This window comes from Lithobates pipiens, unplaced genomic scaffold (genome assembly GCF_037356315.1).
Source record: "Lithobates pipiens isolate NorthernLeopardFrog02 unplaced genomic scaffold, aLitPip1_a1.2 Scaffold_35, whole genome shotgun sequence".
NCBI lineage: Eukaryota > Metazoa > Chordata > Amphibia > Anura > Ranidae > Lithobates > Lithobates pipiens.
In genome coordinates this window covers 2,696,105-2,710,542 of record NW_027507811.1, presented here as the reverse complement: position 1 = coordinate 2,710,542, position 14,438 = coordinate 2,696,105, and the positions used below count along the sequence as shown (strand labels likewise).

Here is a 14,438-nt window from a genome sequence, read left to right as displayed (position 1 = left end):
TGATGAGATTATATAGCCCAGAAATGGAACTTGTGTTTGTTCAAATAAACACTTCTCCAATTTAGCATATAGACAATTGTCCCGTAGGCGCTTTAGCACAGTTTTTACATGAAAACGATGGGTAGGTAAGTCTGGCGAGAAAATTAGAATATCATCCAGATATACGATAACACAGACATACAGAAGGTTGCGAAAGATCTCGTTAACAAAATTTTGGAAGACCGCTGGGGCATTGCATAAGCCGAAGGGCATCACCAGATACCTATGTCCATCCCTGGTGTTAAAGGCGGTCATCCATTCGTCTCCTTCCCGGATTCATATTAAATTGTAGGCCCCTCTAAGCCCCTGTACACAGGGTCGGAGATTTCAACACCCAAATCCGTCTGATTTTCTCCGTCGGATCTTGTCTGAAACTGTTGCATACACACGGTCGGGCTAAGTTGTCGAAAAATCCGATCTTTCAGAACGTGAAGATGTAATTTCGTTACGATGGGACTACGTTCAGGCTAGTAGCCAATAGCTTTGATGTAGGAATTTGATCTGAGCATGCGTGGCACTTTGTCCGATCAAAATTCGCTACACATGATCGGAGTATGTCCGACCGGCCCAGTTGGTCGGGAAATATTTCCAACATGTTGGAAAATTGGGTCGGACGGATATTCCGACGGAAACAGTCCGATGCATACCACACACAGTCGGATTATCCGACGACGCGGTCTGATAGGACACATTCCGACGGATTCTCCGACCGTGTGTACAAGGGCTAAGATCCAATTTAGTAAAGATATGAGAACCTCGCAGTCTGTCAAAGAGTTCAGAAATTAAAGGAAGGGGGTATCGGTTCTTCGCAGTGATGGCGTTAAGACCCCTGCAGTCGATGCATGGACAGAGTGAACCATCTTTTTTCGCTACAAAGAAGAACCCAGCTCCGGCAGGTGAGTTAGCCCCTGTACACACGGTCGGAGATTTCTACAACCAAATCCGTCGGATTTTGCCCATCGGATTTTGTCCGAAACTGTTGCATACACACGGTCGGACTAAGTTGTCGAAAAATCCGATCATTCAGAACGCGATGACGTAATTTCGTTACGATGGGACTACATTCAGGCTAGTAGCCAATAGCTTTGGTGTAGGAATTTGATCTGAGCATGCGTGGCACTTGGTCCGATCAAAATTCTCTACACATGATCGGAGTATGTCCGATCGGCCCAGTTGGTCGGAAAATATTTCCAACAAGTTGGAAAATTGGGTCCGACGGATATTCCGACGGAATCAGTCCGATGCAGACCACACACAGTCGGATTATCCGACAACACGGTCCGATAGGACACATTCCGACGGATTCTCCGACCGTGTGTACAAGGGTTTAGATTTCCTGATGAAACCCTTTTGTAGGTTTTCCCGAATGTATTGAGACATGGCTTGTGTCTCGGGGATAGGTAGAGGGTAGACTCGGCCACGGGGAGGAGCGGTCCCAGGTAAAAGCTCAATGCAGCAGTCAAAGTCTCTATGAGGAGGAAGGCGATCGGCGGCCTCTTTGCAGAAAACATCTCGGAAGGACTGATATTGGGCAGGCAACATGGGAGTTGTGGAGGTCTCAGCAAGAGGAATGGAAGGAGGAGGTAGCACCTTGGAAATACATTGTTGTTGGCATGGAGGACTCCAAGCCAATACTTGTCCAGAATTCCAGTCAAGATGTGGGGAGTGTTTCTGCAACCTTGGAAGGCCCAGGATGATGGGACTGGAGGATTTAGGCAATATTAGGAAAGAGATCTCCTCACTATGCAGAGCCCCAATGCATAACTCTATAGGAGAGGTTTTAAACCGGATTGGACTCATAGGCAACAAGGAGCCGTCTACTGCGGTCACGGAGAGGGGTATAGCCAAGGCAACAAAGGCGATGCCCAACTCGGAAGCTAAAGATTGTTCAATGAAATTCCCGGCAGCACCAGAATCCACGTATGCAGAGAGTTGATAGGCATTCTGAGCCCAGCGGATAGCCACGGGGAGGGTGAAACCAGGAAAATTAACGGATCGGTCTAGATCACCTCCCTCCGAGTGAGCTAGACCCTGGAGTTTTCCCGGACGGACTGGACAGGAGTTCAAAAGATGTCCTTTATCGCCACAGTACACAGGCACAAACCCAGTCCCATGCGTCGGCCACGCTCCTCGGGAGTGAGGCGGGTTCGCCCAAGCTTCATAGGTTCTTCCAACACGTGAGAGGTCGAAGACGGAGAGGATTGTACCGATCTTTGGACTACCTGTGCTGGACGGCCAGCAGGGGGGGATGACTGGATCTGGATTTCTCCAGAGCCCGCTCCTGGAAGCGAATGTCAATTTGAATGCTCAATGCGATTAAGTCATCCAATGTGGTGGGAATGGCGCGTCCAGCGAGTTCATCCTTGACACGGTCAGATAGGCCTTGCCAGAAGGTAGCAGTAAGGGCCTCGTTATTCCATTGGAGTTCAGCGGCCAGCGTACGGAATCGAACTGCGTATTGGCCGACTGTCATTTCTTGCTGACGAAGACGAAGGAGGGCCCCAGCAGACGAAGACGCTCTGTCGGGCTCATCAAAAGTTTTCCGAAATGCATCCAAAAAGAGCTGTAGGTCAGAGGTGATAGGAGCGTGTGATTCCTAGAGTGGAGAGGCCCAAGCTAAAGCTTCATCGGAGAGGAGACAGATGATGTATGCGACTTTGGTGCGATCAGTAGGAAAATGGTGCCTGGAAAGTTCGAAGGGGATGGAACACTGATTGATGAAGCCCCGACAAGCCTTAGGATCACCGGAGAACCGAGGTGGCGACGGCAGATGCAGGCAGGGATTGCCAGGTGCAGCAGGTAAGACCGGAGCAACTGAAGCAGGAGCCGGAATGGGAGGGGCTGAAGTTGCAGCGAGTTGCAGACGATCCAGACGAGAGGCAAGATCCTGGAGAACCAGCATTATTTGCTCTTGATTAGCTTGCTGGGAGTTAAGTCTCTGAACTAGATGTTGCATTGGATCCTCGGTCAGTGGCCGATTCTCAGAGACGCTCATGGCTTGAGCAAACTGTCACGGTACTACTTACAGCAAACCCTCGGGCGAGCAGGTGACACGGGATCCCCCAGGGCGTGGAATCTAAGAGTCAGCCGGTGTTCTGCCAGGGACCCTCTCACGAAGGTTTGGACTTAGCTGCGTGCTGACCCCAGGTCACGACCCCCCGGTTCACCCTGCTCGCTAGGGAAGTACCAGAAGACACTGTAGACAAGGATGGATGGATGAAGCAAAGGAAAGCCAGGTAGTGAGCCAAGGTCAGGGCGGGCTGCAGACAACGTAATCAAAACAAGCCGGGTCGGTACACAGAAGATCAGATCACGAGAGGTCAGGTAAAACAGGTTACACAGGGGAGCTTCAGAAACAAACGTTGCTCAAGCAATGGTAGCTAGTTAGGAAGGGATTTAAATAGAGAAGCACATGAGGGGCTGGACAGGAAGTAGCAGGAAGGAAACATATATCAGGCAACAGGTGAAGGGCGGCGACACCCATAGCTGGAGAGTGCACAGAGCTGAACACCTGTCAGTGGACAACAGATACCAGCCGACCCACTGCAGTAAAGGTGAGACACAGATCAGCTCCGCAGCTGATCTGTGACAATAATAACATTGGAACCTTAAACAGAAAGTGATAATGAGGGAGGAGTCAGTAACCCAATGATGGGGGTCTTCAGGATCAGCCTGGTCTTTATCTTGGTTGGTTTAGGGGAACCAATCAGCTGATGTCTAGTAATAATCTTTGTATTTCTATTTTAGTAGATGGACGGGAGATGAGGAAAACCTCAGAGGATTGTCTCACTTTGTCTCCAGACTGTAAAGTAGAAGATGAGGACATCACACAGTATAGTCCAGGAGAAAACCCGACTACCTCAAATGTCCATCCGGCACCCCACAGTGTAGATGGACCATCGTATTCCTCTTATCCCAAGGAACCTCAGACTGTGCGGGACGGTGCCGGACCATCGTATTCCTCTTATCCCGAGGAACCTCAGACTGTGCGGGACGGTGTCGGACCATCGTATTCCTCTTATCCCGAGGAACCTCAGACTGTGCGGGACGGTGTCGGACCATCGTATTCCTCTTATCCTGAGGAACCTCAGACTGTGCGGGACGGTGCCGGACCATCGTATTCCTCTTATCCCGAGGAACCTCAGACTGTGCGGGACGGTGTCGGACCATCGTATTCCTCTTATCCCGAGGAACCTCAGACTGTGCGGGACGGTGCCAGACCATCGTATTCCTCTTATCCTGAGGAACCTCAGACTGTGCGGGACGGTGCCGGACCATCGTATTCCTCTTATCCCGAGGAACCTCAGACTGTGCGGGACGGTGCCGGACCATCGTATTCCTCTTATCCCGAGGAACCTCAGACTGTGAGGGACGGTGCCGCCCTTCCAACACATAAGAGGCTTCCCTGTACTAAGTGTGGAAAGTGTTTCCATTCTAAATACTATCTTAATGTGCATAAAAGATCTCACACAGGAGAGAAGCTGTATTCCTGTCCTGAGTGCGGGAAGGGTTTCAGTTTTAAAATCAGTCTTAATCTTCATATAAAATCTCACACAGGGGAGAAGCTGTATTCCTGTCTTGAGTGCGGGAAAGGTTTTTCAAAGAAGTCTCGTCTTTCCCAGCATCAGAGATCTCACACGGGGGAAAAACCATATTTTTGTTCTGAGTGCAGGATTTTTTTTTCCATGAAATCCGATCTCACCAGACACCAAAGGTCTCACACAGGGGAGAAGCCGTATTCTTGTCCTGAGTGCGGCAAACATTTCACAGAAAGAAGCACCCTTAATATCCATAAAAGAACTCACGTGGGGGAGAAGCCATATTCCTGTTCTGGGTGCGGAAAATGTTTTTCACAGAAGTCCGGTCTTTACACACATCAGAGACGTTTGTTCGGGAAATGTGTTCTAGAGAGATCAGATCTTGTCAGACATAGGAAATCTCACAGGGAAAAGAAGTCCTATTGCTGTCCTGAATGTGGGAAATGTTTTACACAGAAGTCCAGTCTTAGCGCTCATCAGAGATCTCACACGGGGGAGAAACCGTATTCCTGCCTTGAGTGCGGGAAATGTTTTGCTCAGAAGCCCAATCTTTCCGTACATCAGAGAACTCACACTGGGCAGAAGCCGTATTCCTGTCCTGAGTGCGGGAAATGTTTTTCACAGAAGTCCAGTCTTAGCTCTCATCAGAGATCTCACACGGGGGAGAAACCGTATTCCTGCCTTGAGTGCGGGAAATGTTTTGCACAGAAGTCCTATCTTTCCGTACATCAAAGATGTCACACAGGAGAGAAGCCGTATTCCTGTCCCGTGTGCGGGAAATGTTTTTCACAGAAGTCCAGTCTTTTGAACCATCAGATAAATTCCTGCGGGAAAAGTTTTGCAGAGAAATCAGAGCTTGTCACACATCGGAGATCTCACACGGGGGAGAAGCCGTATTCCTGTCCTGAGTGCGGGAAATGTTATTCACAGAAGTGCAATCTTCAAAAACATCAGAAATTGCACACGATGGAGAAGCAACTTTTCTGTAATGAGTGCGGGATTTGTTTTTCAAAGAAGTCCGATCTGTACAGACACCAGAGACTGCACATGGTGGTGAAGTCATTTTCCTGTCCTGAGTGAGGGAAATGTTCCTCACTGAAGTCCTGTCTTCCTGTACATCAGGGGGTCCCACACAACCCTGGAGGTGTATTAGTGAGTGCGGGAAATGTCTTGTATATGAATGTTGCTGGACATGTGGGGAAGAAGCACCCCCTGATATACACCTCAGATATACTCCATGGCTGATCTTCATCATGGAAGAAACAGTTGATAAGGAGATCAGAGATCACCAAAGACATGGATGAAGTGTTGTACCGTGTCGGCCATTGATAGCAGGAGAAAAATAAAAATGGAGTCCTTACCTCTCATTGGCTGAGTACATTTTGTGGTGTAAACTCTTGCAAGACATCTGTTTTTTCAAGTGATCTCTTTGCGACGAAACACGTTAACCCCACCACTTAAAAAGTGGTCCTCTAGGCCTTTTAAAATAAAAATGGAGTCATTACCTCTCATTGGCTGAGTACATTTCGTGGTATGGAGACTTAGACCTCTTGCAAGAGAATAATAGACCTCTGTTTTCTCAAGTCGTCTTCCAGGACGAAACAGGTTAACCCCACAACTTAGAAGGCAGCCCTCTAGGGCTTTTAAAATAAAAATGGAGTCAATACCTTTCGTTGGCTGAGTACATTTCGTGGTATGGAGACTTAGAGGTCTATTATTCTCTTGCAAGAGGTCTGTTTTCTCAAGTCGTCTTCCAGGACGAAACACGTTAACCCCACAACTTAGAAGGCAGCCCTCTAGGGCTTTTAAAATAAAAATGGAGTCAATACCTTTCGTTGGCTGAGTACATTTCGCGGTATGGAGACTAAGAGGTCTATTATTCTCTTGCAAGAGGTCTGTTTTCTCAAGTCGTCTTCCAGGACGAAACAGGTTAACCCCCACTACTTAAAAAGCGGTCCTCTAGGGCTTTTAAAATAAAAATGGAGTCATTACCTCTCATTGGTGGAAGATTTCACAAACACAGGTCTGTTTCTAAAAAAATAAATGTTGAAAGAATGTGATAAATATTGGAACATCGGCTCCATCCAGTGGCAGAAATCTGGCCCTGTGGTATTAATATTGCCGTTTGGCCACTAGATGGAGCTGACAGTCAAAGGAAATGACTCATTTAGATATGGATAGGATTTGTCACGAATGGGCCAATGCTCGTCGCGTTCCTTCAACACATTTTTTATTCGTTTCCTTCGTCAGGCGCGGTTTACAACAAATGACTGAGATCAGACTCTCTCTGCACTTTTGAGTTTAGTAGACATCAAAGAACGTAAGTTAATTAATCGCCCGTTTTTTGAGGCCTAGTCTGAAAAAAAAAATCATATATATTTTTTTTTTTTTTTTTTACTTAGAACCCCGTAAACATTATATATGTTTTTTTTTTTTAAGCAGAGGCCCCAGAGAAAAAAAAATGGTGGGTGTTGCAATTTTTTTACGTCACGCGGCATTTGCGCTGAGGTTTTCTTTTTTAAACGCCGGTGTTTTGGAAAAATTATACTTTAGTGCAAACAAACACAATATAATACCAGTTTTTTTTTTTTTTTTTGGGTGGTAAAATGTAAAAGATGATGTTATGCCAAGTAAATAGATACCTAACATGCCACGCTTTAAAATGGCAAAAACGCCTGCGGAGAACGGCGCCAAACCACGATACGTTTTGGAAAAATTTACACTTTAACAAATTTTCGTGCAAATACAATATAATATTTAGTTTTTTTTGGTAAAATTTAAAAGATGATGTTATATCCAATAAATAGATACCAAACATGCCACGCTTTAAAATCGCAGAAACGCCTGTGGAACGGCGCCAAATGGTTGTAGAAAAATGACACTTTCGAGAACTTTAGTGCAAACAAACACAATATAATAAAAAAAATTGCAGTAAAATATAAAAGAGGATGTTATGCCGAGTAAATAGATATGTAACACGACACGCTTTAAAAATCGCGGAAAACGCCTGTGGAAAAACCGCGGCAAAAGGTTGTGGAAAAATGACACTTTCGCGAACTTTAGTGCAAACAAACACAATATAATAAAAAAAAATTGCGGTAAAATATAAAAGAGGATGTTATGTCGAGTAAACAGATATGTAACACGCCATGCTTTAAAAATCGCGGAAACGCCTGTGGAACGGCGCCAAAAGGTTGTGGAAAAATTACACTTTCGCGAACTTCAGTGCAAACAAACACAATATAATAAAAAAAAAAATTTGCGGTAAAATATATAATAGGATGTTATGCCGAGTAAATAGATATGTAACACGCCACGCTTTAAAAATCGCGGAAACGCCTGTGGAATGGCGCCAAAAGGTTGTGGAAAAATTACACTTTCACGAACTTTAGTGCAAACAAACACAATATAATACAAATTTTTTTTGCGATAAAAAATACAAGATGATGTTATGCCGAGTAAATAGATATGTAACACGCCACGCGTTAAAAATCGTGGAAAACGCCCGTGGAACGGCGCCAAACTACAATACCTAAACATTTGGGGAAAAAATTACACTTTAACCACTTGCCGCCCCGTGCGGCTCTCGTTCTGGGCGCACGTCATATTACACCAAATCTAGTTTAGGCCGATATTTATTTTTCTATATATTTTTGGTAAAAAAAATTAAAAAATAAAAATCGCAATAAGCATATATTGATTATTTTGCGCAAAAGTTATAACGCCTACAAAGTAGGGGATAGATTTCTGTCATTTTTATTATTATTTTTATTACTAGTAATGGTGGTGATCTGCGATTTTTATCGGGACTGCGCCGGACACATCAGACACTATTTTGGGACCAGTGACATTTATACAGCGATCAGTGCTAAAAAATAGCCACTGATTACTGTATAAATGTCAATGGCAGGGAAGGGGGTTAACACTAGGGGGCGATCAAGGTGTTAAATGTGTTCCCTATGTGTGTGTTCTAACTGTAGGGAGCGATAGGACTGACTGGGGGAGGAGACCAATCGGTGTTCCTACTTAGTAGGAACACGCGATCTGTCTCCTCTCCCTTGAGAAAACCAGGATCTGTGCTCTGTCAAGGGAGAGGAGACAGATTGTGTGTTCCTACTAAGCCCCGTTCTCATTCTGTCACGAGGGCGATCACGGGTGCCCGTCGGACATCGAGCCCGCACGCGCGCCTGCTATGACGTCTTAAAGGAGCGACGTATAGCTTGCGCAGATTTGCACAGCCGTGCCAACCTGCCGCTGTATAACTGCGGCGGCTGGTCGTCAAGCGGGTTAAATATCACTAAAAGAAAGCTCTATTTGTGTGGGAAAAAAAATGATAAAAATGTCATATGGGTACAACGTTGTATCACCGCGCTATTGTCATTCAAAGTACGACAGCGCTATTGTCATTCAAAGTACGACAGCGCTATTGTCATTCAAAGTACGACAGCGCTATTGTCATTCAAAGTACGACAACGCTATTGTCATTCAAATGTACGACAGCGCTATTGTCATTCAAAGTGCGACAGCGCTATTGTCATTCAAAGTGCGACAGCGCTATTGTCATTCAAAGTGCGACAGCGCTATTGTCATTCAAAGTGCGACAGCGCTATTGTCATTCAAAGTACGACAACGCTATTGTCATTCAAAGTGCGACAGCGCTATTGTCATTCAAAGTGCGACAGCGCTATTGTCATTCAAAGTACGACAGCGCTATTGTCATTCAAAGTACGACAACGCTATTGTCATTCAAATGTACGACAGCGCTATTGTCATTCAAAGTACGACAGCGCTATTGTCATTCAAAGTGCGACAGCGCTATTGTCATTCAAAGTGCGACAGCGCTATTGTCATTCAAAGTGCGACAGCGCTATTGTCATTCAAAGTGCGACAGCGCTATTGTCATTCAAAGTGCGACAGCGCTATTGTCATTCAAAGTGCGACAGCGCTATTGTCATTCAAAGTACGACAGCGCTATTGTCATTCAAAGTACGACAGCGCTATTGTCATTCAAAGTGCGACAGCGCTATTGTCATTCAAAGTGCGACAGCGCTATTGTCATTCAAAGTACGACAGCGCTATTGTCATTCAAAGTACGACAGCGCTATTGTCATTCAAATGTACGACAGCGCTATTGTCATTCAAATGTACGACAGCGCTATTGTCATTCAAATGTACGACAGCGCTATTGTCATTCAAAGTACGACAGCGCTATTGTCATTCAAATGTACGACAGCGCTATTGTCATTCAAAGTACGACAGCGCTATTGTCATTCAAAGTACGACAGCGCTATTGTCATTCAAAGTACGACAGCGCTATTGTCATTCAAAGTACGACAGCGCTATTGTCATTCAAAGTGCGACAGCGCTATTGTCATTCAAAGTGCGACAGCGCTATTGTCATTCAAAGTGCGACAGCGCTATTGTCATTCAAAGTGCGACAGCGCTATTGTCATTCAAAGTGCGACAGCGCTATTGTCATTCAAAGTACGACAGCGCTATTGTCATTCAAAGTACGACAGCGCTATTGTCATTCAAAGTACGACAGCGCTGACAGCTGAAAATTGGCCTGGGGCATGAAGGGGGTAAAAGTGTCCGGTAAGCAAGTGGTTGAAGAACATGCCTGTGGTGGGGGGGGGGGGGGGTCCTAATTCTGCCTGTGAAAGGGAACATCAAAGTTCCCCAAAATGACATACAAGACCCTGTGAGTCTGGTAGGGATTTTAGGAGGGGGTCCTTACACAAAAAAAAACTAAAATAAATGCATGAGGTCCACCAGAAAATCAATGCCAAACCTTTAATCCGAGCGTACCGCCAGCCTGGCCAGGAAAGGGGGGATGAGCGCGCAATCGTTTTTATCAATGATAGTAATAAGAAAAAACGTGGAGTGGAGATGACCCCCATCTATAAGGATATACAGTACATACACACACAGCCCAAGGCCGTGTTCACACTACGAGGCATTTCTCGGGGGCTGCAGTTCCTCTGAGCTCCACAAGGTGGTGATCTCAATACTACCCAGACAGGAAGTCTCTATGGAAGACAGGAAGTGACATCAGGGTAGACAGGAAGTGACGTCAGGGTAGACAGGATATGACGTCAGATACAGACAGGAAGTTCCGGGTGAGAGGTGAGTCGGGAGGAAGTAGAGAGAAGACGTTGCTGGAAGTTTCAGTAGAGGAGGTAATAAGATCTTATCTTCTATTTACACCCAGTAACCCCCCCCCCCGTCATGTCCGTCCTCTTCCTCCATAGTCACTGCGACGTCTTTGCCACTTTTTGGGAAGTAACAGAGCAGCAGCCCTAAACAATCCAGCCCTGTGATCCAGGGCTGGAGCTGTGTGCACACTGTGGGAATGAACACAGCCACAGGCGTATGGGTGAAAACACGTACAGCCCCAAAACACAGACGGTGTGCGTTTGGTGGTGGTGGGGGGGGGGGGGGCGCTACTCACCCGTGCCTGCAAACTTGCCAAATTAGGACCTGCGGCTGTGTTCGTACAGCCGCGGCATCCCAATGGAGTAACATGCGGCTCCAGTTCCAGGAACACTCCGCTCATTCAAACGGCCAGAATACCGATGTGAATGAGTCCTTAGGATAAAATTTACAGATGAGGTTGGGGGGGGTGGTAAGAACCCATGGCTGAGCTTCTATTTTTACCACTAACAGCTACCCCCTTTAGCAACAGAGGCTGTGCCTAATGCCGCGTACACGCGACCGGACTTTCTGGCAGAAAAGGTCATTTCATCGAATATTCCGATCGTGTGTGGGGCTTCAGCAGACTTTTTTTTTTTCAAAAAGTCTGACGGACCTAGAAATAGAACATGTTTTAACTCTTTCCGACGGAATCAATTCCTAACGGGAAAACGGTTTGTCTGTATGGTAGTCCGATGGACCAAATACGACGCAAGGGCAGCTATTGGCTACTGGCTATTGAACTTCCTTTCCTAGTCCCGTCGTGCGTCATCGCGTTTCGAAAAACGAACGGACTTTGGTGTGATCGTGTGTAGGCAAGTCCGCTCGGTTGGAACTCCGTCGGAAACTCAGTTAAAAGACCATCTGACGGAGAGTCCGCGGCACAAGAGTGTACTCATCGCAACAGCCGCAATACTAAGCTTTGTAGCAATAGCAGAAAATGATGCTCCTCTTAGACAAATGAATAGCGCTGCTCTGAATGTCCCCCCATATATATATATATATCGATAGATAGATACGTTATTTTGTCAAAAGTATTGGGACACCTGCCTTTACATGAACTTTAATGGCATCCCAGTCTTAGTCCGTAGGCTTCAATATTGACTTGGCCCCACCCTTGGCAGCTATAACAGCTTCACCTCTTCTGGGAACTCCGTCCACAAGGTTTAGGAGGGTGTCTATGGGAACGTTTTGAGAATTCTTCCAGAAGGGCATTTGTGAGGTCAGACGCTGATGTTGGACGAGAAGGCCTGGCTTGCTGTCTCTGCTTTAATTCATCGCAAAGGTGTTCTATCGGGGGTGAGGGCAGGCCAGTCAAGTTCCTCCACCCTCAAACTCGCTCATCCGTGTTTTTATGGACCTTGCTTTGTGCACTAGTGGGCAGTCATGTTGGAACAGGAAGGGGGCCATGGCCAAAGTTGGAAGCATAAAATTGTCCAAAATGTCTTGGTATGCTGACGCCTTATGAGTTCCCTTCACTGGAACTAAGGGGGCCAATCCCAACCCCTGAAAAACAACCCCCCCCCCCACACCATAATCCCCCCTTCACCAAATGATTTGGACCAGTGCACAAACCAAGGTCTATAAAGACATGAATGAGCGAGTTTGGGGTGGAGGAACTTGACTGGCCTGCACAGAGTCCTGACCTCAACCCGATAGAACACCTTCGGGATGAATTAGACCCGTATGGGTCTGTCACACCGGCTACGGCAGTCATACGCGTGGCAAGACATCTAGAACACTGGTTAAACCAGCTTGAAGGGAGCATGGAATCGTCCAAAATGTCTTGCTATGCTGATGCCTTAAAGTGGTTGTAAACCCTTACAATCCACTTTTTGCTACAGGTAAGCCTTATTATAGGCTACCCCGGATATATCCTAAACCTGCACTCAATATTGAACCCTATGGAGTAAGACTGGATTGCCATTAAAGTTCACGTGCGTGTAAAGGCAGGCGTCCTAATACTTTTGATAATATAGTGTATGTGCGAATTGGATGGTCCTGTGCATTTTTTGGTCCAGTTTAGGTGCAAATTTCAGGTGAAAATTTGCACCTGAACTGGTGAACACAAACGCACAGGACACCGGAATGCAAACCGCAGCCAGACCTGTGTGAACCTGGCCTTAGGGATCTATTCCCAATACTTTTGGTGATCTTGTGTGTGTGTGTGTGTGTGTATATATATATATATATATATATATATATATATATATATATATATATATATATATATATATATATATTTACAGCAGTTTCTCGGGAGTTGCAGTTCTTCTGAGCTCCATAAGGTGGTGATCTCACTTCTACCATAGAGACAGGAAGTGATGTCAGGGAGAGACAGGAAGTGATGTTGGCTATAAACAGGAAGTTGCGGGTGAGAGGCGATTCGGGAGAAAGTAGATGGGACGTCGCTGGAAGTTTTAGCAGAGGAGGTAATAAGATCTTATTTTCTATTTACACCCAGTAACCCCCCCCCCCGTCATGTCCGTCCTCTTCCTCCATAGTCACTGTGACGTCTTTTATCTCCAGCAGATGATGATACACACATATATAGTGTGGGAACCTAGATTACCCCCTTCAGGGGCAGAACATTTCCCCACTTACGGGGCCGGAACATTCTCTTCATATTGGAGATAAATTCTAGTAATATGTTCCTCTAAACAAACAGCACTGACCATAAATAGACAAGACAACAGGGTCGTTTCTGGGGGGGCGCTAAGCCCCCCCAGCCCCAATTTTAATTCTGCCCCCCAAAGCCAAGGAAGATCCTGTGTGTCCACTGTGAAGCACAGTGTCCACCTGCCACTGTCTTCTCTACAGCGCTACCTACATCTACTTCTTGCAACGGGGATGACTTTGGGGATCCTGATGTAAACTGGGAGGCTCTGTGTAAACCCTAATATAAGGGGGTCCCTGAAGTAAGGAGAGGTGGCTCTGGGGACCCCGATGTAAGGTAGGGGGGCCCCCAGTAGCCCTGATGTAAAGAGGGGGGATCTGAGGACGCTATTGTAAAGGGGGTGACTCTGGGGACCCTGATGTAAAGAGAGTAAGGTTAAATCTTCAGTCGATGATTCGGTGTTGGAGGGGCAGTTCTGGAGACCCTAATGTTAAGGATAGAGATTATGGGGACGCTGATGTAGAGGGGGGGCTCTGGAAACCCTAGTGTAAGGAAGGGGGTTCTGGGAGCCCTGGTGCAACAGGGGTGAATTCGGGGATCCTGATGTAAACTGTGTGGCTCTGTGTAAACCCTAATGTAAGATGGACCCTGATGTAAGGGGGGGGGGGGTAGCTCTAGGAACACTGATGTAAGGGGGTGACTCTGAGAACCCTGATCTAAGGTAGGGGGGGCCCTGTAGCCCTCATGTAAGGAAGGGGACTCTGAGGACACTAGTGTAAAGGGGGGTGACTCTGGGGATCCTGATGTAAAGGGGATAGTTCTGGGGACCATAATGTAAGGGGGGACCCTGTTGTAAAAGGGGGTGACTCTGAGGACCCCGATGAAAGGAAGAGGGGTGACCCTGATATCAGGGGGGGGGGTCTGGGGACCCTGATGTAAGGAGGGGGGCCCTTGGGATACTGATATCAGGGAGATTTCTCTAGGGACCCTGATGTAGAGGAGGGGACTCTGGGACCCCTGATTTTGGGAGGGATTCTTGGGATGCTGACACA

At 46.6% G+C, this 14,438-nt stretch overlaps 3 protein-coding genes across 3 annotated transcripts in view; all 3 read left to right on the top strand.

Annotated features, from left to right (window-relative positions):
* Nucleotides 1–14,438, top strand: part of LOC143956045 (uncharacterized) — a 296,417-nt gene that overhangs the window by 53,333 nt on the left and 228,646 nt on the right. The gene's annotated exons all lie outside the window — the stretch shown is intronic.
* The window catches only part of LOC143955742 (uncharacterized), a 273,000-nt gene that overhangs the window by 52,509 nt on the left and 206,053 nt on the right, over nt 1–14,438 (top strand). The gene's annotated exons all lie outside the window — the stretch shown is intronic.
* Nucleotides 1,135–5,944, top strand: LOC143955673 (uncharacterized). Its single transcript, XM_077465781.1, has one exon. The coding sequence runs from the start codon at nt 3,753–3,755 to the stop codon at nt 5,655–5,657; it is 1,905 nt and encodes a 634-aa protein (XP_077321907.1). The 5' UTR covers nt 1,135–3,752; the 3' UTR covers nt 5,658–5,944.